Raw genomic sequence first — 24,809 nt, 5'->3', positions numbered from 1 at the left:
ACTAGGGAGTAACATTCTGGATTTAGTTCTAACCTAAGGACTTCAACAGATTAACAAGTGCTTTTTGGGGTAAAATAATAGATACTGGTCAGAAGGTGAGACTGAACTCCTTCAGGGCCTTAATTACCAAACACTGCTAGTCGAACTACTTGGAAAAGACAGGTGCCATTCTTTTCTCTCTGCCATCCTATTTATTATTCCCATTGCCCTGAGGAAAATGAGGATCCACTTGTGGGAAATCCACTGAGGCATGAATATCACCACTGCTTAATTTGCAGTATGCAAATCAGAATGTTGAACACAGATAACGAGCTGCTTTCCCAAGCTATTCATTAAGGTCTGGCATCTCTTTACTGCACGTAAGTATCACTAAAGACTTCTTACTACTGGGTACCGCAGTAAGACAAGAACAATCGTATCAGGCATGCTTCTCTACACTGCTGCATGTCACCTAACACAACTATCTACACTACAGTGTCTTGCAGGGCCATCACAATCTCTCATCACAAAAAAGGGGATACTTATGATATCACTGAGTGACAAAGCTTTATTATGCAATTAAGCATCGTGTGTCACTTTTCAAAATTATATATGAACGCTCTTTAAAAGCCTAAATGCTCATCTCACCGTCTGAGATAAAGAGGCATAACAAATCCAAAGGCAGAGTCAGAATACAGTCACATGTGCCACAATTAACACTTGTAATGTCACTGTATATTCCAGATATCATAAAATAGAGGTGAAACAATGTATAATAAGAAAAAGAACCAAAATATTTATTTAAATCATATGGACCCCATTAAGGAACACTGCCAACTAGCCAAATTGCTTGTGTACTGTATGTGTTTGCAAATCTTGTGCTGCTTGCATAACACCAGCTTTCTAGAATGTGACGGTTATTTTCACCTGTCAGAGCAGGTCTTTACTTTGAGCCTGGTAATGTACAGGTGCCTGGTTCCTCCTCTCTGGATTGACTCCAGAGTAGCAATTGTTTGTAAGAAGATGGGCAACATTGTACGCAGTATCCTAAACAATGTCTTACTACTCTGTTGTGCAATTGTAACATTATATCCTTTGATATAAATTCTACATTTTAAACTATAAATCCAAACATTGCACTTGCCTTGTCTATTTTTCCTACTTCAAGAAGATGAAAATGACATGTCAACATTAACACTTTTTTTCTAAGTCGCTTCTTGAGGCTCAGTGTTTCCTGCCTTATACTTAGTAGTGATTGTTTTTCCATCTCTGTGCTTGTCTTCATTGACTTCAGTTTTAAACTTTTCATTATCTTTTTGAATTTTGCCGCTTCTACAGTGGTCTTAGTTTGGTATCATCTGCAAACTTGACTATTAAACTAAGTATCAGAATTAAGACCATTGCTAAACAGTAAGGAGAGCAGTGGAGCCAATTCAGATACCTGCAGAATTATATTACTTACAACCCCACTCAACATGGGTATTTACCCTTTATTGTAGCTCTATTCTTTATTCACTAACCAGCTCTCAAACTAAAAACATGCATTACCTTGAATACCACCTGCCTAAAATTTCATAAGTAATTTTTTCTAAAGAATGTTATCAAAATCTTTATGAACAGCACAGATTAACTTAATAGCAGCAAAAAAAAAAGTTTGCTTCCATTAAGGTTTTTACTTTAACAAGTCAGTTTAACAAAACTTGGCTTTTCTAAATCCAGGCTGACCAGCCTCTAGATTCCTATTTCCAAACAGATTATCATTTTATTTTATTTCCAAATATTGTTTCTATCACTTCACATGTAATAAGTTTAATAAATAAAATTAATAATTAATAATTAATAAAATAATTATAAAATAATTATTGGTATATAATTTCTTAGTTCAGTTTTGTAAACCATCTCATTGTTGGGCATTAGTAATTTTTCAGTCAAGTTTTATCCATCCTGAGTGACTGTTGGAACCCTTTGGTTGATGTCCTACGAATAACACTTCTTGTTTTCTTGCTTACAATATTTAACATTTAATCATTGGTACAATACCATCATGTTCTGGAGATTTGTCTATCTTAAGAACTTATAATACTGGTGACTTTCCTACTGGAACTCAGAACTTTGTTTTTGCTAGGGCTAAGACATTGGTGATTTCTTCCTTGATAAACACACAGGTGAAATGAAAACAGTATATAGTATATTAGTCATTTCTATTTCATCATTAAAAACATTTTTGATGTTATTCCTGATTGAAGCGACTGAAATATGGGAATGTACTAAAGCATACTGAAATCATAGGGGTAGTGGAGTAATCTTACATATCGGTTCAAGTGGGGAGCTTCATGAATGTGCAGGCTGCAAACAACCAAGCAGAGGATCCTTCCAAGCTCAAACGTAGCAAGAATGGAAAAGAAGAAGGTTGTCTTCTCACCTGAAAAATGTTCACCAGCCGAAACATTGTTTTTTCTTTCTATTTTTTAGTTTGGAATTTGGTTACGCATTAATTGTTCGGATCGTCATTCATAGCCTCACGTTAGACGAAAAGAGTCTGGAACGCACAACCAAATCAAAAGCAGAATTTCTAAACAAGGGTTGCCAAAGAGAAAATATTTGCATTCCGTTAATGAAAAGTAAACTGCAATATTGAAAAGCAAATACAACATAAAAAAAATAACTAAAACAATATTAGGTATTAGGTAATGAAATCCAGCAGTGCAGTCTATATCTCTGTGTCAACATTTACATATTTTATCATCATATACTTCATAGGAAATCATTGTTGAACTACAAAAAATAGGCTTGTGGTGTACAGCAGAGAGAGGAGGCTCTGTGAGGAAGCCACCATCTTGGCTCAAAATTCTGACCTGACGGTGTGGCCTTGAGCCAAGATGGCTGAAGAATTGAGAAAAAGTTGCATAAAGGTTCACTTGAAGTGAGGGAAAGGGGCAGTCGGTACAGGTACTGGGTCTGGGTGGAATTATCCACTCCTCTAATGAAAATGCTTATAAGATCAGCTGGGAAGAAAGGGTTTTAATCGGTGTCTGGGCTCCAGCCTGGAAGGAGAGAGAGTGAGAATTGCAGTGGGGCGTTCTTAAGAGTGACAGATTAGGCTGTACTTCAAGGCAATACAGGTGCTGGACAGACAGGCTGCGCGGTAAATCATTAGGGCCCAGGCCCAGAAGGGATGAAGTGCGCTGCTGAGGAACGGGGCAAGGAAGCAGTTTACCTTCTCCCCACAGCTGGGAGAGAGAAGTCTAGTTGGCACAGGTTGAGTCCTGACTCATCCCTGTGTCTAACTGCAGACAGATGTGCAGTCTCATAGAGACACAGTAATCGGGAGAGGAAGGAAACAGCAGAGTCAGGGAGGCACGAATCTGTTACAGAGAGGATTAGCTCAGAGAGTTGTAAGAGGGGGCGATGAAGGAAGGAGTGTGATATGGTGAATACTTCAAAGCCCAGAGACTGGGAAGAGAGAACTGGGCATCAGAAAGTAAGCCAGCCTGAAAACTCTGTGTCTGGTGGTTAGCCAAGCTTTAACACCCACAGAGTTAGTCGGGAGTGTAATTGAATACTCCATCGTCTGGTGTGAAGATGGTGTGAGAGACAGTGTGAGGAGATGTGAGCGGGGTGGTTGTGTCTGTGTGATTGTACAAAAGGGGAGACCAGCCGCAGGAAGGGGTTCACACAATCTTCCCTGAGAGGGGACCAACATCGGTGAGCTAGGATCTCAGAGGGGGGTCCAAAAGAGTATCCAAGAGTGGAGACGAGCCACTTCAAACATAAAAAGGTGAGAGAGTTTGCTGTCAGTGTCAGGATGGTCAAGGAGCTGGGTGGAATATAGACCAGTGTTGACACAAGGTCTTTATCATTTTTAAACATTTAGAATCACAAGTTATGTTCTATTTTATACTTCCCACCTCTGGAATCACCAACTTTTAATCAATTTTTATACTACAGAATGTGGACCAGTACACATACTCCAGCACACCCATGTGGCATATCAGAAAGTCCACAGCTTTGACACAAGCAACACAGTACCTTGAGCTAACACTCCGAACGACGTGCCTTACAGACATTTCATTCTTACAGGCGCCTGGAAGGATCTGGTAGCCTTAATGTCAAATTGCAAGATTAACACAAGGCAAGTGACCTAATGAACTTTTATTCCATCAGAAACATATCCTCTGGGCAGTAATGGTTAAGCTATGACATCTGCACTGATTCCCTCACCAACTTTGCCCCTAAAGGCACAGTGTACAGTTCACTTACTCTGACCCTGTTCATCCTAGTAGAGCATAAAAACTCTCATGCCTGTCAGATAGAAATGCACAGTGCAATTTCAAGGGACAGCCTTAACTTTCACTGTAAACTCAATTAATCTTAAACTACACTATTTATGACAAAGCTGTTGTTCTTTAATGATTGTTCATTGCTAGGTCCTGTTGTGTTACATTCTGAAAATATGTTCATGAATCACTCTGGGCTCATTTACTGTATGTAGACCACTGACAATGCAGGGCAGGCTCAGACACCACAGTGCACCCAGCAGATTAGTGAAATTGTTCAGTACTACTTCATACATTGTTAAAACTGAGAGAAACCAAGTCTTGCTGAGAAATGTACTGTAAAATGCGATCAATCTAGTTAAAGTACATTCTTCCACTATAACTCCATAAACTCTGTGTAAGATAAAACTAGATTCATATGTGTGTAAGTTCCTATGATAAAGAATTAATGGGTAAGGATCAGGGTTTCACTGCAATATATGATGATATAATTCATTTTAAAATGAAGAAAATGGAAGTAGGACACACATTATGAATGTTTCCTGGGTTGACTCAATACATATACAGTACATGTAAGACATACTGTAAAAGTCTTTTAGCACAAAACTCACAAGGCACCCTCCCTCAACATTCATCACTCAGAATAGAACATAAGTGACTACATTACAGAATAATTCAACACACTGAAACTAAGAGCCTTTTTCAACTTACCTTTTGTTCATATACAATAGGTTTTTTAAGACTCTGGTTAAATTCTAGATGTGTTCCAGTAACTTCCAAAATGCAGAATAAATAAAAAAGACAGGTGAATTTAAGAAGGTTCAGACACCTACGTCTTTCCCAATGAGATCTTCTTGGTTCTCCACTATTCCCCAGGGAGCAATTCCAATAGTGCAGATCTTCCCTCTTGATTTGGAAGCATGGTCTTTTAATGCATCTCCAACATGACGGATGACACCTGCAATAGGACCAAGATCAATATGTTTTGAGAACTCTCTATCTGATTTGACTAAACAAAATCAAGTACCAGGACATAAAACAGACTGATATACTGTAATCCTTAGCTTTTATTAATATTACTGTATATCCTTATATAATTTGGTATTGTATTGATTTCTCTTTATTTCCATGGTCAGAACTACTTAGGTTCACCATTACAGTATAATAAATTTGCTTTGCCTCTGTTTCTTTTTAATTTCACACTATTAAATTAGAGAAATTCTGTTAAGGAGTCTCATTTGGTAATCTAAGCAAATACTGTTGATCATGCTATAGTCATTGTGCAACAGGAGCAATGTACAGTAGCTTTAGAATTTGCTTATCTTGTAGTGTTAATATCCCCAATTTAACTATATCTTGCATATCATATGTACTGTATAAGCAATACAAGAATTACTTCATATACAACTCCACATATGTATTAAAATATTGTTCAATGTTTTTAATGACTGAGATTTCCCAATCAGAACATCATTTAATTATGAACAATATTTCTTGGCTTATTTGTATAAAATCTGCTGGTTTTTTTTAATTGAATATTGTAGAACACTTTCAGTAAATTCTTCAGTTCACTATGATTGTGCTACAGAACAGTTTCCAGGTTATAGAAGGGATGTAAGTTCCTTCCTATCAGTGTTCATCTCTTACTCAGATCTAGAGAAGCAAAAAAAAAACACTTTTCAAAAACCAATCATTTTTCCAAACTTTTTAAACTTTTTTTTTACCCCACGTGTGGCCAAAAGCGATTTTGTTAAAAAGAACATGCATAATTTTTCTCCTTATACATCATGACAAGCAAAAAGTAAAAATACTCCTGCCTGTGTTTTTTACTGGTCTTTTAGATCAGTCTTTTAGTTTTAACTCCCTGATCAATTATTCTGAATACCACAGTCATATTTAAAGCTTTAGTATGTTTCTTTCTAATTTAAGAACAATTTACAGAGTTTTTACAGTCTTGACTGTGAGACCACTGGTATATATAGCTTTGTTTGGATAAATTATGCAGTGCAGCAGCTATGCCAGTGACATGCTCTGGGCTCAGCACTCTCTAAATGTTAATAATTTAAAATAAGTTAGGTAGCTTGGCTGCCTTTGACTGCAGTCACCCTCCTACTTGTGTGATGTACCCCTGGTTTATTTGACATGCTGTTCCTTCACCTGTATTTACACCACCAGTGAAGATCCAAGCTCCAGTTGTCATAGCAGCCTTGATCAGACCCTTCCCAAAGACCTGCTTGAGTTTTGGTTGCAGTTCAAAATTCTGCAGTCCCCCGTGGACAGAGATCAATAGCTTAGGAAGATCAAGCTGCCACTCTTTAGTCATCAGGTGCAACAAGAGATCGGGCTTGGTGTCGTATGAAACACGGACATACTACAAGGCAAAAAGCAAAAACAATCCTTAATTAATACAATTAGTTATAAGTTAATTATTTAGATGTCTATATTCTATAATATGCATAACACTATGTATAAGGTGCAATAATTACATAGCGAGACAGTGACCAAAGTACATACTGACTCTTAATAAAGTCAAACATTATAACTAATGAGGATATTTTTGTAAAACAATGATTCTAGTCAAGTGATTGCTTTCAAATTCTACCTGAAAACATTACTTATGGCCTAAAGACAATCATTTTGCTGTCGGGTGCTAGATTGCTACATGCAGTGTCATTGTGCTGCTTCCTTTTCCCACAAACATTACGTCTCACACCAATCAATATTAAATCATGTTCCTCAGAATAGTAGGACATAGTTGTGAACTTTGGTCATTTTCAATGTGTTCTATTTCATTTTTCAAGAAGTATTGCCAATTTCAGAAAGCAATTCTAATATATCAACCAGGAAATCATAGAACAAGTGACATCCTAAGTTGGACCAAGTTTTTGACTTTCAATTGAATTTTAGTTGAAGATGAAAAAGTGGAGCAATATTGCACCAGAGTAAAAAATTTGGTCATCGTGTGTCGGTTCTTCTACAGAATTTACCATTGCTAATTATTTTTTCTTATCTATGTATTTTCCCCCAGTTTGGAATATACAGTAATTCTCAGCTCCCAGCGGTGACCCCTGTTCCCTACACAGGGAGAATGAAGGGGGACAGAGAGGAGCCTCACACAGGCCTTTCATCTTTCGACACTCTGAAATCATTTTCACTGATATCGCCGCATACCTGCTTGTGCTCAGGCAATGGAAGAAGTAGCTGTTTTGATGGGAAATGAGAGAGCTCTGACACATCCCAGTGCTATCTCTGGTGGCAGTGCACAAGCAGAATGACACTGGTTATAGTCAGATAGCTGCCTTAGCCAGGCTCGAGCTTATGATGCCTGTATCTTTCCATATGTTCTCAGGGAGCCTTTACCAGTTGATCCACTCAGGAGCCTCACATTGCACTGTATACGTGCTTAATTAAGCAATTTGAGAGACAAGGAAAACATATACATTCACCATTGCTTTGTTTGAATGTCCGCCTCCTTGGAATTCGATGGTTCCAAATGCATCCGTGGGGCTGAGCTGTGTGTGCTTGCTGATCGACCATTTCTCCGGTAAACTGTCGTTTTTGGCGAGCCTTTCATTTTTGTCATTCTGACTGGATGAGATGCTCGGGGGAAGTCCAACATGCTGTCCTATAAGACGTCCACAGCAGCACCTGCAAGAGCACAATGCAGCAGAATCAGGTGGTGTCAGAAACTGTGAAGGGACGTTGCTTTGGAAAAAACTGGTCAGTCAAATAAATTTATTAGATTGTGATTGCTTGTTTATATCAATTAGTCTCCTCTTGACTGTGACCTTTTCCGTGTTGGATGAAGTAATTTTGTAAATAATTAATCCACTTCAAATAATAATCGAAAGGTTCCATCAAAAGTAAGCCAAACATAAGGTGATTAATAAAGGTACTTAATTCAATTCATACAACTATACAAGGCTCTTTGAGGTCCATTCTAAGTCAACTGATTTTTATTTAGAGTCATGCCCTAATTTCAACCATATTGTAACAAATTACATAATTATAACATACATAAACTAGGATAATCAATAATTATAATAAATAATTAGATCAAGATATGCCAAGAATATACCTGAGAGGTTGGTATAGTTAGAGGCACTTGAGCTGTTTTTTTTTCTGGCACAGCTCTGGCGAAATAGCAATAAATGAGTGCCAAGCTGGGGTAAACAAACATTTATTAACAATGACAATAAAGCAAACTAAATAACACACAGGAACAAGTAATAGGTTTGTTCCATGCCGAAAAGACAAGAACGAAAACACAACATTTCAGCTGTGGAGCCATATTTGGGTGTCTTCTTGACATCTGAAGAAGGCTCCACAGCTGAAACGTGTTTTTTTTTCCTTTGCTTTTCAGCATGGAATAAACCTATTACTTGTTCCTTTGCAACCTAGGCATGCTAACGCAGCTACCCACCTGATCTAGATAACACACAACCCAACATACAACATAAAACATAGCACTATTTACAAACAAGGAGCCTCAGAAGCCTACAGTACGTCCTGATCACCGAGAAAAATCCAGACTGCTAACCCAGTACTCAGGAGTCCTACTGTATATAATGCCTAAACAAGAGTTAAACCTGAGTCTTAAACAAAACAGAACACAAGTCTCCTTTCCTATAAAACCGGATGCTCCAAAGTGGGATTATTATCATTAATAATAACTATTCATTATATTAATAATAATCATCATCATCATCCTGTATTTCTGGACAGTTGATGACTCTTGACGATTTACTAGTCAATCTTCCCAGAAGGTCTCCTTTGTCTTTTTTGTCTTTGATTTGATGTGATTTGTCTCAGACCATTTAAAGCTCAGTAAACACCACATCTTCTATCCATTGTTTTGCTCCTTGCTTTGAAGCCCTGAGAACTGCAAATGTTGACACAACAGTCGCAATAATACTGATCTAACAGAAACTGATATGGGCTTAGAAAGGCAGGATGTTTGTCAAAATTATTTTTTTCTGGGGTAAAAAACACAAAACCAAAGAATGATATTTGATATTTCTCCATTATTTACTGTAATGCTTTTTAAGGAAACCTAGGAAACTTAAAGCTAACATTCATATTTGTTTTCAACTGTCAGTGGAATCTATATTTATTTTATTTACTACATTGTTGAATGCATAAATTACTGTATATACTGTAGAGTTATATAGCCACCAAGAGTTTTACAATCATTTAGCAATATCTGAGTGGATAAAACGGAACATTCTGACATTTTTCATTGGCTGTATACAATTAAAACTGATCCTCTTGGCTTTTTGCTGCCAATTTTTTGTATAAATAAATCTCTTTCTTCCACATATGTTGAGTGGGAGTATTCTCTGAGATGCTAACAAATCAGATTCAATGTTCATGAAGGGTAGACAATATACATATGTCAATTATGTATATTTCCATGTATGTTTTACTGTTTTCTGTTCTTACTGTTTTCTGCTTAAATGACATCAATACCTAAAATTATGATGTACTGTATATCACACTTACAGTATATGACACAATATTACACTTTAATTCTGTAATATATATACTTAGAAAATACTGCAGGCTACTGGTACTGTACCAGGAAAAAAGATCACATGCATTTTTATTTTCGAACCTTGATTTATTTTAGGAGACTGTCTTTAATATGCTAAAAAGTTTTGCGATGGATTTAGGACTGAACTAATTAAATAATAAATACTTTAATGTATGTTAAACTTACAAAAATTGTATCTAAAACAGAATCGGTAGAAAATATGAATGACTCCAAGACTATGGTAATGATGGTATGCTCATAGTGGATTGTTATTCTTAGAGGCATAGATAAAAGATTAAAAACCCTTTCTGCTGAATTCTTGTAAAAAAAATTGTAACAAAAATAAGACATTACCATACGGTTTTCTGAGACATTACTACGGGTTAACTGCTGTTCCAAAGTAGAAGAATTACACCGGCAACATATCCACAGGGAAAATGCAGTCCATTATTTTCAAAGACAGAACTAAGAAGCATAACCTGTGAAAAAATATTCTGTTGCTCAAAAACAAACTTAGTTTCAAAGAATGTGGTTCATTAAAAAAAATTGGTAAAAAGCAGAATAAAATGGAGATATATAGCCATTACAAAGATCTAACAGTTTTGATCGCAGTTTCATTGTGAAATGGCATATTCTTATAGAGCAAAAGTTTTAAAATAAAATCTTCTGCACACTATCGATGCAAGAGACAGATATTGAATGTGCAATATTTATCAAATACAACATGTATAATTGTATACAACTTGTATAATTTCATAAATGTTATCAAAGTTAAATTGAATATGGTTTTTATTTTATAAATGTGGGATTACTGTACAACTATCAACACCCTGCAAACTTTTCTTAATTAAATCAATGGTGCCAACAGGCAAAGTTTCACTTCTGGTTAAGGAATAATATAACATATGTCGTAATTACGGTTATCCTGGAATTAAAAATGGCTGGGTAAGTGTTGTTGTAAGTGCTGATTCTTTGTCTTCCTGTTTTTTTGTCTGTTTCTCATTACCATTACTTTCTGCCCTACAAATCCTCATGAGTACTTGCTTTAAGGCCTAAAAACCCCAGTTTAAGAATTAATGCATGACAGACTAAAGGTGTCCAGGTTTCAAGTTCACTGAATTGGTAGAAGATTGTTTTTATTGATTAATGAATAAGTACAACAGCAAAGAATGGAATCATGTACAATGCCAGCACAAGCTATTGTTAATTTAGCCAAAGTCCAGGGAGGTCATTTGAAATGAATTAGGTGTCAGAACATGCGTATGGAGTGGGGTATAAGAAAGAACAGTGTTGCTTTGACTGGATTTTGTTGTTGTTTGGGATTTTATAGGCCGCTTACGACAAATTGTTGTGCTGTGCACACCTGCAGGTGACGCAGGTGCAGAGCTGACGATCCGGTGAGTGGTGGTACTGTAGTTAGGGTCTGGTACTTCTTGAAGCTTCAGTTATGAACAGGAAATTATTGTGATCAATAGAAATCAAGACACCTTGACTTACCTATAGTGATCTTTTGCGCTCACTATGATATGCACACATTCTCGCTTGCTGAACGCCCTCTCTATCCAGGATTTTTGTGCCTGTAGAACAAAAAGGGAAGAAGAGGGCTTACATCTCATTGAAAGCAATTGAAAAAGAAAATTACATGGATTATAGATATCAAACACCTACAGTCCTAAAATAACCTGATATCCACACCTTTAATTCCAAATTGTTGCTTAATCATGTTTAAACAGAAACAGGAGTACAAAGTTAATGTTTAACTGTTTGATGGCACAGTATGAAGGATGTACTTTACCATAAAATACAGTATATCACAGTAAACCACAACTAAACTAAAAGGATTCAGACATTTTCACATGGTTTTAGATGCTTAATTTAAAAAAAGTAAGTAACGTAAAAAGTTCACAGGATTTGTAAAACAAGCTGTTTTCAAAGAACATTTTAGACAAGTACAAACTAAATATGTCATGCCCGTAATCATATATTTTTATGCTTTACCTGAAAAAAAAGACAGAGTTGCTTGTGGACGGTATTGCTCCAAGCTCATTGCTTCTAAGGTCTACGTGTTACACAGGTCACACACAGCCCAAGGTTAACTTTTGAAATTCAGTTAGATAGGCAACATACCAGATTTTAGAAAACTGCTTCAAGCATAGCTTGATCATTCCATATGGTTAATAGCCCATTAGAGGTCAAACGTGCTTAGACAGTATGTGTTCTCTTCTGGAATCTGTATCTATAGGGTCTTTTCTGTGCATTTGAATAAATGTATTTTAATCTGACTTTTCTTTTCTTATTTAAGGCCTACATTTGATTATTTGTTTGACAAGCTCACCAATTACAAGTGTTTTTACCAATACTGGTGCAGACGGTAATGTTCAAGGTTCACTCTAACAGGATCTACTGTACATGTTACGTACGGCACAGTAAGTCCTACATGCATACCAAGGTTAACTTTTGATATTCACTTTGCTAAATAACCTATCTGATTTTACTGATGTGGCTTTGGACAGAAATCTGCATATAAATCTTAGTATAAATACTGTATAAATGCCCCTTACAGGGTGCTTGGTCATATTATACTGCTCCCAGTTCAATCCTTATTCCCATTTACATTGTGAAGAAACATGGTTAAAACAACACAGGATAAAGAAATACAAATTATGTTAAAAATACTCTATTTGACCCTGTGGAACATTTCAAGAATACTTTAATATGAATTTTAAGTGAACCTACAAAAAAAGTGATTTTGAGGTGTAATGCCTTCTTTGCTATAGCAAAATATATTTTCGGTAAAATAATGTAATCCGAGATTTGTACAGAAGAAACCACTAGGCTGGCTATGTGGAAGATTTATGACTTGTTTAGTCAGGTGACAGAACACTGCTTTCTCTCACACACAGCTCTCTGAGCTAGTGTGAGGAGCTCAGGAGCTCCTAAACTGAGATTCTCCAACTCTTTATTCCCTAAAAACAGCTAATAAATTTTCATATTCCATTATCGCCTGCCAGCCTATTAACACAGGACCCTCTGCTGTCCCAGATGTGAGTTTCCTTGTCTGTGCCAAACACTTACCCTAATATGAGAATTCCTTTGACAGATCATAACTCACAGAAATGTGACAGGGGATACTTTCTCAGAGCGATCTGGCCACCATGACTCAGCATGTCAGAATGCAGCTGTCTGGCAATGTACAGTATGAATGTACTGCTACGCCAGTTAAGAGGTGTAAATTAGTCCCACACAACACCGATCATGATCATGATTTGAGTGCATCGCCTTCAAAATTAACATAACAATAAAAAGACAAATTTTGTTAATCGAACAGAATTTATGAAATATGACACTCCTAAGTACGTATGAAAATCTAGAGAACATCATAAAGATAAAATCTCCAATCAGTTCAATGATGACTGCAATAAAAACTTGCCATTTTGCAGTTGTAATACAACAACGATTACACTTTTTGATATCTTGTTTTAATATTAGGTAACAGTTAACAATAAGGATGCAATGTCAAGTACGCAGAAAAGAAAAATAATGAATTTACCACAAAGTAATAACTGAAATACAAAACATGGAACAGCCAGCCTGACATGGATATATCACGGATAGATAGATACCTTATTGAGGGAAATTGCGGATCATCAAATCATCGTTTTCTGGTCAAACACTATAAATGATTTCTGAGTGAGTCACTATCAGATGATTAGATATAAATTCCTATTATTACTACTATCTCAATCTTTGGTTTATTATTTATTACCTTTAACTTTTTATATTGACACATACAGTATTAACTGAAATTTGCCAAATGATACGTTTTCCTTTTTCGCAAAAAATACTCAGCAGTATCTATATTTCTCTTATTTATTTTTCGATGCCATAAAATGCTTTCAAATTCAGCATTCACCAAATAACATTGTTATGAATTTAAAAAAGAATGGTTCTTACAGTTTTGTCTACGTCGGACAATTTTAATGAAATAGCTCATATCAGGTATTTTCTAACATTTGATGCAGAACTCAGGAGAATGATTAAGAATAATCTAATTTTCATTACCCTTTCACCCTTACTAATGAATTCTGAAAATGCCTGATTGCAGTCTGTAGTGGAATAATTGACAGTCTTGTGATTAATTGTTGTGATTTATGAAGATGACTGCTTCCAGCATATTTTGATCTTTTTATATGAGTAATTGCTTACAAGATGCCAAGAATTGAATGGATGGTGCTTTATTTCTCGTGAATCTGTATTTTTAAGATCTTTTTATGTTCTCGAATAGATGTGTTTCAGTCTACATGGTTTGTTTTGTGGTATTTGAAAAACAGCACTGTAAAACACTGACAAATCTGCCAATTACAAGCAACAAACCCAGTGCTGGATGCAGGATGTAGGAGTTTCTTGACAGAGGTTTCTTATTCCCATTGGAAACACATCTTTAAAACTCAAATTTATTCACTCTCTTAGTATTGCAAAAAATAGTGTCCCCTATGAGATGGATGTCATTAGACTCCTTTTGGAAATAACATGACTTTTTAGTTTGGAAATTAACTGAATGTGTGTCCAGGAAGTCTGAAATAGGCATATGAATTATTTGAATTATTTAATTTAGGAAGGGAAACTAAGCTACGCATAATGCTATGTTTTGTCATTTTCCCCACACCAAAAGGATAAAACAATATTTAGAATATAGTTAATAATTATAATGTGGAAGTGAAAATATTGCAACTTTATATCAAATGCATATAGTATATACCTAGAGTTATGCTGTTTGTACAGTGTTTATATTACATTATGTACTGTAAATAAAAGTGAAAATCAAAGTGGGACATTTTTCTCAGTTATTCACATTAAATAATGAACATCCCAAGAATCACAGAGACAAAGAATCATAAAAATAATTACAGTAAATTAATATTACAGGGACCAGTAATTTTGGTTCTAGATTACTGCCAGATAATCTAGTTTATATCTCAATATCCATGAAAAATATCAATAGATCCTATTGGTATGGATTAAGACTGCATTTCCCTTGTGTTTAAACGTAAAATATTTTGTTCACATGGTTTTGACTCGTAGTTGTTCAAAAACAAACACAAAAACATAGAAAACATGAAAAAACTATATTCCCCATGTTCTAGATGACTTTTCTGACATGACTAATCCTAAACAGACTGAAAGAGTTTAACTGAAAATAGAAGAATCTCCATCTATAGTTCGTATATAAAACAATAATCACTTTTTACTTCCATAATAAGAACAATCTAGCAATAAAGACATGCAAATATTTAATGAAAGCAATGCTGTGATGAAAATTGTCATATGAAGGTTATGGGTAAGAACAATTCCCCATATTAATAAAACACGGCGAAATATGAAATCCAAAAATCTTATATTGAGCCAGTGCAACTGCACTGCATTTTCAATGTTATAATAATATTTGTTGTCAGAGTCTCATAAAATTACTAGATTGAAAATAACAATATTTACCTTTTCACTTGTTCAGCTTTAGTGGAGGCGCCTTCTATAGATCACAACCAAGAACCCACGGCTGGTTTCTCTTGTGTTACCCTCGCTCGCGACTGCCCATTTAACAACTTGTTCGTTCAATTCTTAAACAAGTGAGTTTAAAGTAAGCAAAGAGCTCAGGCCCATTAGGTACCTGGAATGTGCTATAGGATTAGCCTCATTAGAGGTTCTTTGGACATTCACGACATGCCAAAAACGTTGGAGCTCAGTTTGAACCCATAATCTGACGCCTCAACAACAACAAATCCTCTGAACTTGGATTTAACTTGAACAGGCCCCGGCAAGTTCATTTTTCTTGTGCTTTTTTGACTTTGAGTGCGCACATGCAAGTGCTCGATAATGCGGCCTGAGATCTTGTAATTCCCCATGAGAAACCAAATCCCCTCAGAACTGCAATGCCAGAAAGAATCTGCACACAAGGTAGATATTAATAATCTTTAGCAGAAACTTTTTAATTGGTAGACCTGTTACCAGGATAATTTGAGAGATGAGGGTCTCTTTCAGCTACAGTGTCTATCTACGTCACTCACCTGAAGCTCTTGTTTCATGTTGAGCAGATGAGAGGTTTAAGATGAAAGGCTGCACTGTTTAATGTTATGAGTACTGAAAGATTAAATCATAGATTCACAAGAGCAACATTTGACTCATTTGTTCTCAGAAATGTTACCTACATATAGGCAGCGCTTCTCAGCTGCCAGGAAGGCTACCTGTACAGTAATACAGAGTAGGTCATTATTTTTTTAAGATTGCCCTTCATGAAATCAAAAGAATCAAACATGCACATTATTATACTGCAGGAGTTAGGCACAAGCCAGACATCTTAATTAATTTGCTTATTAATATTTCCCCAATTTTATCCAGAATAGATAGAAGACAGATTTGTTTGTAGTTAACTGCCTTGATAACTACAAAAGGGTATTAATTTTCCAGTCAGTCAGTAAAACCTTGTCTTAGGATTGTACTCAATGACTCAGCATTTTCTGTTGTTCTCGGGGCCCTGTACTGTATGTGTCACACAAAAAGTTTAATTTGTACTTAAACTATCAAACTACCCACCCAAATCAATTCACACAGCTACTTTCTCAATTGCGGTCTGCTTGCTTCTAAAAAGCTGTGATGTGCTTGCAGACACAACATGACTGTATGAACACCAGCCATAACTAACTTGATTTAGTGACGCTTACGTCAGCACATCAAACAAAAAATGGATTTCATATTTGTTTTGTGCTACAAATACTGTCTTAATAAAAAAGTATATATTTATAACACAAAATAGTTTCCTGTGAATGTCCTGAAACAATCCATAAATATGAAAAAAAATTAATTAATACCAGAAATTTAATTACTGAAATAATCATTTCTCAACAGTTTTTCTATCATCCTGTGCAAAATGATGCATTTACAAAAACTGACGAGTCTCTTTGCCAAGTCAGTTTTTTTCAGGACTGTTTTCTTACACTTTCATTTCCCTCCCACACATTTAAACATTTTTCAAGGAGCCAAACAGCACCAGTGAACCTATTTACAAAATCCCTGCTGAGGAGACACTCAATGTGGTGAAAGCTGCAACCTAATTGATCCACAATTGCAGTAAATACATTTCACAGCATGAAATGAACAGCACAATTTTAGGGAGGTATACAGTATACAGTTCAGATTTTTAGAATGTGCTGGATTAGCCTTTTTAAGTGCACAATTATCATTCCTTTCCGATGTATCATCTGTCCATTTCCAATAACCACCAAGTCTAATAGTTCTGTGAGCCGGAACCTAACCATGAAGGGAGGAGTCTATATCAGGTCATGTCATTTACCGGCTATGTCAAATGCATTCGACAATATGATGAAAGATTATACTGTACTCTTTCACATTGTAATTAAGAATGATTGAATTCAATTCATGCAGTATTTGCTCTTTAATATTGTTGTGATCAATACAAGCGGTGTGGCTTTTTTTATCAGTGTCTAATAAGAGATTAATGAATTCTGGAATAATTCAGAAACACATATACTGTATATTTTTGGTCATCTTTAAGTTTTGCTTTTGATCCGCTACTGTTGTACAATATATCCGGTTTCTGCTCAGGACTCCAAAACCAAACACTCTGCATTGTGACATTACAGTACCTGCTTATACCCTAGAAGTACACCTTGAGCTATTCTGAAAGAGGCACTCCCGATTAATGTCACAGAAGGGTGTTTCTGTCCAGCGGGTAATGGCAGAGCCACACTTTGGATTTAGTAACAATATGGTTTTTTTTCTTATCGTAATGCCACCTTCACAAGTACACATATACTGTATCACACTCAACTTAAGTACCAGACATTTTCTTGTATGTTTCAACTTCATAGCTTAAAAAGAAGACTTACAGTTAGCATCGGTACAAATTAAACAAATTAAATTTATTCCACTATTTTACCTCCTGATATTATATATAATAATATCCCGCAAATATTTAGGCCCATCTAAGGATTTAAATTTTACTTGATATTATTTAAACATTCAAAACACAGCCAAGATAGCCAAGTGATCTTAAGCACAGTCTTCATTGTCTGGTCTCTCTTCATAGAATAGAGTCCTGGTACCAACACGCCACTTCAAAGGATATACAGTATATTCCTGTTTAATATGTTTCTGACAGGAATCTAAAAAAGGACCAATTTATGCTTATTAGTGTTTTATAAATTTAGAAAACGGCAAAGGCTCAAATTTAAGTCAATATTTTCTAAATAGTTATAATACTGTAATAATTACAAATCTTGTTTAAAATTATATTCAATGTAATATTACAAAAGACGAAGACATTTATCTTAAAAATTTAAAAAAAATACTTGTACTATGCTTTGTGGAAGTATACATTTATTCCACAAGTCAAGATAATTACAAATTTTATGCACTGTGTATGGTGAATAGAAATACAGACACACACTTAAAAGGCTGAAATAAAATATTTGACTGTTACACATGACTTTGTCAGGGTTCACAATTCTTTTCAAACTATAGGAAAAACGTTTTATTTCGAGTTGCAAATCTAACCATCCCTCAGGGAGATAGATAACAAAAGGAACACCCTTCATTGTTAGGATGCGGTTTAAGAAGCTGTGTTGCAATGCATTGTGATTTATGAATTTTAAGTAGCTCCTTGTTCGATCAAATGTCACAGAAGACAGAACTGTCTTACCAAATATCATTCTGTCCTTTCATACACTACACATGAACTAAAAAGCAGATTTAGAAGTTGAAAAAACATTTTTGATGAGGTATTTAATATGCATACCCACAATAATTGATACCATAATTCATAGTGACTGGTATTTCTTACAAGATCCATATTAAGCCTGTTGCACCTGTCAAAGCAGACTATATAATGCTGATGATCCGTAATATCAGGAGTGGAGATCTCCAAGCAATCAGTGCTGCAGCTGAAAGTCTTGCTGTGGATCCAGTAAGCAGTACTTTTCTCCACATTTCCAAACTAGTGCTGCAGTATGGGGACTAGAGAGCATAGATGAGACATTAAACCAAGGTATTGAATACTGGGTTAAAGAAGTTCAAGTACGTAGCTGTGTCAGCATGCGCACGCTGCAAAGGAAAAGGTAAAGGTTTATTCCATGCTGAAAGGAGAAGAAAAGGGACATAATGTTTCGGCTGTGGAGCCTTCTTCAGGTGTGTCAAGGCTCCACAGCCGAAACATTGTGTCCCTTTTCTTCTCCTTTCAGCATGGAATAAACCTTACCTGTTCCTTTGTATACTTATCCAGTAACACAGCTAAATTCTAGTCTGGCCTTGCTCATGTACCAACAAAATTGCAGCACCCAGTTAATTTGAGGTTTTCAGTACAGTTTAGTATAGTTCAGTATCAGCCTGATTTAGCTGTTAACTGAGTTCTTTTTTTCCCACTTTTGAGAAGACTATACAGCTAATGCTATTGCAAAATAGGTCATTGACTAATGCCTGCCAAAAGGAATGTATGAATTGTCAGTTCTAATTCTAATTAATTCTAGTTCTTTCCAAAATTACAAAATTATTATTAAACGTTACTCGGGTAACCCAAAACGAATCCACCCCCCTCACTCATATTCACCTTACAGTGAGGGGGAGTACTCATGGCGTACACAATGTACTGAAGACTGATATAGCACTGAACAAACACCGGAAGCAAAATCACTTTCATAAGATTTAGCATCAGCCAGAGGAGCGATGCCATTTTCACTGACAGGACTGTAAGCTCACGAGCTCCTGGCCAGGGAGCAGAGGGAGTTGGCGTGCAAGGAGCTAAATGTACCCTGGCACTCTAGTGCCCAACCAACCACTGTTGCACGTAACCAAATACAAGCTGCTGAACAACCAGCACACGTTAGTTTTTACCGTGTTTGGAGATGATGCAGATGGTTTTGTGAGTGCAGAACACTTTTCATACTCACGCATGACATTTGTGCTGAGCAATCCTAAACCATTTGGGTTTGAATCAAAACTTTCTTATACAGTACAGTACAGTATGTATCTCTATTTCTATATATGTACAGTATTTCTTGCATGTATTTGTGTGATTGGTTTTTCTGAGAAAGCATTCAGATGATTATTTCATTATACTGTATGTTTAATCCCAAAGCATCAGAGCGTTAGAGCTTTCTTTTTTCCCCAACTTATATTAGATCCTGCATTCAAATCTCGCCCTGAAACTATTAGAACAGATTTTAATTCCATTTGAAATTGTTATTGTCTCAGTTGTTTAGCCTTTGCCTTGTTTTACTGTAAAAAGGCATGAGATGATGTGTCATGAATTAAATATGTCAGTTTTATAATGGCTTTTATTATTATTTATTTAAAGGAAACGTAATTGAGGTAGTGAAAAAAAATCTATATACTATAATGGCATATAGCATTATACCCCTTTTGGTAGTTTTCAATTTTAGCCATCACCTTTAAAGATTTCACACATGTACGTCACATCAGTGTTTCCTATACCTATTTCTTTTTTAATGCTTAAGAAAAAATAATAAAAGCAGGAAAACTCTGAGCCTACAAAAATGTACAGTGAAAAATGTAATAGTTCCGCAACCTCACAGGACCATACCACTGAAAAATAAACTAATATTCCTTTTATGTAGGCTTATATTAAATACAGTACTGAGGCTGCTGCTTAGGTGTCGTGCTGTTAATCTGTTAAAGGAAAACTCATTACTTGAACAGTTCTCTGATTCTGAGGTCCTGTGGAATGTGATTACAAAGAGCATTCCTCCATAATACCACAGCAGGCCCTTCTAACGTGACGTGGTGATGATTGCTCCTTCATTGTTTCAATACACATTCTTCAAGGATTTCATCTAATGCAGATTAAAGTTTCTATTAATCTTGAGATAATTAGAGCCTTCAAGATTTCTTAAACACTGTTTATCCAAGTGGATTATCCAAACATATTGGTTACTTGAACAGAAATGAAAAGCTTCTGCTCAGCAACAAATTTCATAACTAGCAGTGTGGTACCAGGGACAAAGATGATTGGGAGGGCTATGAAGAGGTGAACAACTTCCATTCATAAAGCAATTTGCAAACTAACCGTAAGCTAATTATACCACTGATGGTTACTTCAACAAACAGAATACTGTAATTTTGGTTGCTTACAATATACAGTACAAAAATTAATTACAAGGTAGTTGTTAAAGCTAATATAAACTTATAACTTAATAATTTATGTACATAAGACAAAGCATAGTAGTACAATGTCATAACCATTTGGTCTTTGGTGGTTATACTATAATTTAGCATTTCTAATAGAGACACATTGATTGCATCATTGTTAAACTACCATGACTCATCATTTATTAAAATAAACCTAATAACAGTATGTTATTCCTGTTTTATTTAACAATACCAGCAGTTGTAATTCTCTACAGGCTACTGTATATACTGTATGCAGATGTTAAACATCAAATGCCATAGTAAACTTTATAATGTGTTCTGACTGTTCAGCTATACTTTATGGATATCAGGGCATTCACTGCTATGACTTAAATCTAGCCTAAGAACTTCAAAATGTTCATAAAGGATTTTTATGATTGTTGTATCTTTGTATCAGTTTTATTTACTTAGCTTTGTCATTTTCTCTAATTATACTTCATGACATACAGTAGGCTTTTTATGTATTATAAACTACTTTGAGATTTAAAGCTTATTATTTGCTTAGTACAGTTTTCTCTGACATGAAAAAAATGATTGCATCAAAAAGTCTCATGTTTTTGATTTTCATAATCTGTCAATTTATCTACAAAAGGTAAAGCACATTTAAGAAAAAAGTAAAGAATACATATCTGACTGGTTAGAGCACGCTTCTCATAGGTATAGCACTAGGTCTAGGGCTAAACTGTGTACTTAAATGAGAAGCAAAATGTAAGTTACAACCAGTACATTCTGCATGTGCAAACTATTCCACAAAACATCTCAGCTTACAACATGGGGCCGTTTTGAAGAAGGCAAATTGTAAATCTGTATTAATTTAGAGTTATATTGCTAAAAAAAGGAAATAAGTCCAACCTCACAAGACCACTTTTGGAAAATCAGTTTGCAAGCCCATGTGTACTGTAGGTACTGTATTGTCTATCATACTACATCTTGTATGCTAAAGAACTGCTTCTTCATTGTTAAATACCTTAAAATTCTGATTTCCATAAAAAAACTGCAACTCATTTTAAATTAAATTACTAGAGTGACCATAAAAAGAAAACAAACTTAAAATGAAATATTTCTTTTCTGTAGTGAAGTCTGACTCATATTAAGATTCACAAGGTTATTTCACAATATGCTGGTTTTCACTGACTGAATTTGTTTTCAAATGGATTCAAGGGATTAAAAGGCATTTTCTAATGAGGTCCTTATACAAAGAGGCACTAAAAACATCCAAGAAAAATAAGCTTTTCCATTTCGTTTGCTATCTGACAGTCTAAAAGCTTGGTGCATGGCAATTATGCAAAGTATTAACCTTGTAAAATCATTCTGGGAAAAAAAAACCTCTGGAATAACAAATGCTTGATAACATACCAACTTTCATAGGAACATGAGGCTTACAACTTGCTGAAGCATCACAATAGGAGAGAATGAATAATTAATGAACTTAGGCATCTAATTGAGTAAATTCGTCTTCTGTAGATACTGTATGGTGTAGATCTGCTAATATATTTTTCTGCACTATTAATCAATTTATTAAGTCAGTCGTACTGGTAACAAAAACAAATCATAATAGCATTTATCCTATCACACCATCTCTTGCGTTTGTAATCTGTTTTATTTGAAATTTGTGTTTAATTCATTTGTAAGTGTAAGTATTGAGTATTTGATATTACAAAAAACAAAAGTTACCTCTTTCACACTCTGTACTGTACGTTCCTGTTCTATATTTAAAATGTGCCTTCTGTCCTGTTATGTTCTTTGTGCTGTTTATGTAAACACAGGAAAAAAATTGCTAATTATTTTGTTTGTTCTAACCTGGGTTCCTCCTTTATGGAGTCTATTATTTTAGAAAGAGTTTAAGTGATAACACCACTCAGTCCTTCTCCCCATAAGTTATGTATTGTTACAATATTCCTGATATGTGGTCGCAGGAGTTTAAATATGCAGTCTCATGCAACAGACATACATACTGTAGGAACAACCAAAAGGCAGAACTTTTTTTCAATAAGGGGGAAACCAGAAAACCTCACTATTCCTGAACACTCACTAAACTTTTCTGTCATCCCTATATGGCAATTTAGTATCAACGTATTGAATTTAACCAGGCAGCTAAATTGATTACTGGTTTCAATACCAAACAAACGTTCTCTCAACCTATAATGCCCCTGGCTAGTTGGTAGGTTAGCCACTTCCTCTGATCTCTGATATAGCACATACAGAAACCTGCTCACTTAACCAAACAGTAGATGTTGTTGACCGGAAGCCTATGTTTCCTGGTTTTTAAGTCATCATGTAGCCAGTTGTCTTTCTCCAATTGGTCATGTGACAAAGATCGGTAGGTTTTTTCCCCCACTGATTTCTGGGAAATCAGACATTTGTTCTGCCACTTTTTATATGATATTAACACTCTCATTGGGTAAAGGGTCATCTTCTCCTTCTTTAAACAAAGGATTCAACCAGCTGTGATTCTACTCTTCCTTGTGAAGGTTGGGCACTGGTGGCAAGGGCAGCTCTTCATCCCACTTTTCCTCTGTCAGCTCATGCTGTGATCCATAGTGACATTGTCAGGGGCCGTGGCTGTCATGGATGTCGGAAGAGACAAACAGTGGAATGGCAGGAGAGCGAAAAAGACCCTATGTGTAGCGGCGAGACAGGGGTTAGCCCGGGCTCAGCTGTTCAGGAAATGCCGCATAGAAACCTATGCCCTCAGGCCATGGACAGGAGCGACCTGGTGCTAGGCGGGTCTCAGGACATCCGAATCTCAATGCTGAGTCAGGAGCAGAGCAGAAACAGGAAGTAAATAGGCTACACATCAAGACACACCAGAAAGATATGAATAATCACAGGGAAATAGAGCGCCCTCTAGGTGTACTGGGTGTGACAGTAGATCTGCCAACACCTCAGGGGATAGCGGATTGTTTCAGCCCCTCTCATTCCTGCAATGCTGGGACTGGTAGCTCTGGCCCACATTCTCACTGCCTTGGGGAAAGGACACCTTCTTAGAAGGTTTTTCCCTCATAAATATTACAGGCAGTCAGTCTTTTCTCCTTGGTCGTTTTTCCTTCCATTCTCAGGGAATACTGGGAAATCAGGTTTCACCACAATGACCAAAATCAGGTCCCTGTTCATCGTTCTTAGCTCTCTTCTCAGCTGCATCTTCTCTTTATCACTCTCAAACTTTCTGCCAGAGGGTACTATACCTCATGTGTCTTTGGTGTGTATTTCTGGTTTTCCACTCTTGTGCCTTTAGGAGCTTCATCTCATACATTCTTCCGGTTCCTTTGTGCTCATACTCAATACAATTGAACATAATGAGGCACCTTCATTGGCACAACTGCATTCGGTCCTTCTCACAGGCCTTTGCTTGGATCTGCAGGCCCACCTCTGTCATGAAATTGAGGGCTCTCATGCAGTCTGAAAACCATTACTGTATGGCGTCCCCCAGAAAGGAAAACCCTTCTGACACTCTGTCTTTAACCAGAGTTTGATCTGGGAATTGCTCCTCCATTAGAAAGCCAACAAATCTCCCTTACTGTCACGATCAGCCACTAGAGAGCACTGTTCAAAACACAGCAACCTACTGACTGCTCTTCCACCATATTGTATGTGGTGGGAAATCTGGGGAAAAGCAGTGTTAGTAACAGGATGATAAGTCCTGTACTTGCGTCTGAGGCAACAGAATCAGCTGTAAAGTAAAAAGTGTGCTATATATTTAGAAAATGAGAAATAAAAACACGAACAAACAAATACCTAGCTCTTCCCAAGCTCTGACTAAAATTCTATCAGTCTTTTTCTGGGGAATATACAGTAGTTCAGACAAG

The 24,809-nt window shown here is 36.1% G+C and overlaps 1 protein-coding gene across 9 annotated transcripts in view; it reads right to left on the bottom strand.

Moving 5' to 3' along the window:
- Positions 1-24,809, bottom strand: part of trpm3 (transient receptor potential cation channel, subfamily M, member 3) — a 220,087-nt gene that overhangs the window by 68,464 nt on the left and 126,814 nt on the right. For all 9 annotated transcript variants that reach the window (XM_088910628.1, XM_088910629.1, XM_088910631.1 and 6 more), the window contains exons 2-5: positions 11,287-11,366; positions 7,703-7,904; positions 6,414-6,627; positions 5,090-5,214 (exon numbers count right to left, since the gene is read on the bottom strand). In XM_088910628.1, coding sequence (XP_088766754.1) covers positions 5,090-5,214; positions 6,414-6,627; positions 7,703-7,904; positions 11,287-11,366 — 621 coding nt within the window. The remainder of the gene's footprint in view (positions 1-5,089; positions 5,215-6,413; positions 6,628-7,702; positions 7,905-11,286; positions 11,367-24,809) is intronic.

Source organism: Atractosteus spatula, chromosome 3 (genome assembly GCF_055471065.1).
Source record: "Atractosteus spatula isolate fAtrSpa1 chromosome 3, fAtrSpa1.hap1, whole genome shotgun sequence".
Taxonomy (NCBI): Eukaryota; Metazoa; Chordata; class Actinopteri; order Semionotiformes; family Lepisosteidae; genus Atractosteus; species Atractosteus spatula.
The sequence above is the reverse complement of the archived record's forward strand: the minus strand, read 5'-3'. Positions and strand labels throughout refer to the sequence as shown.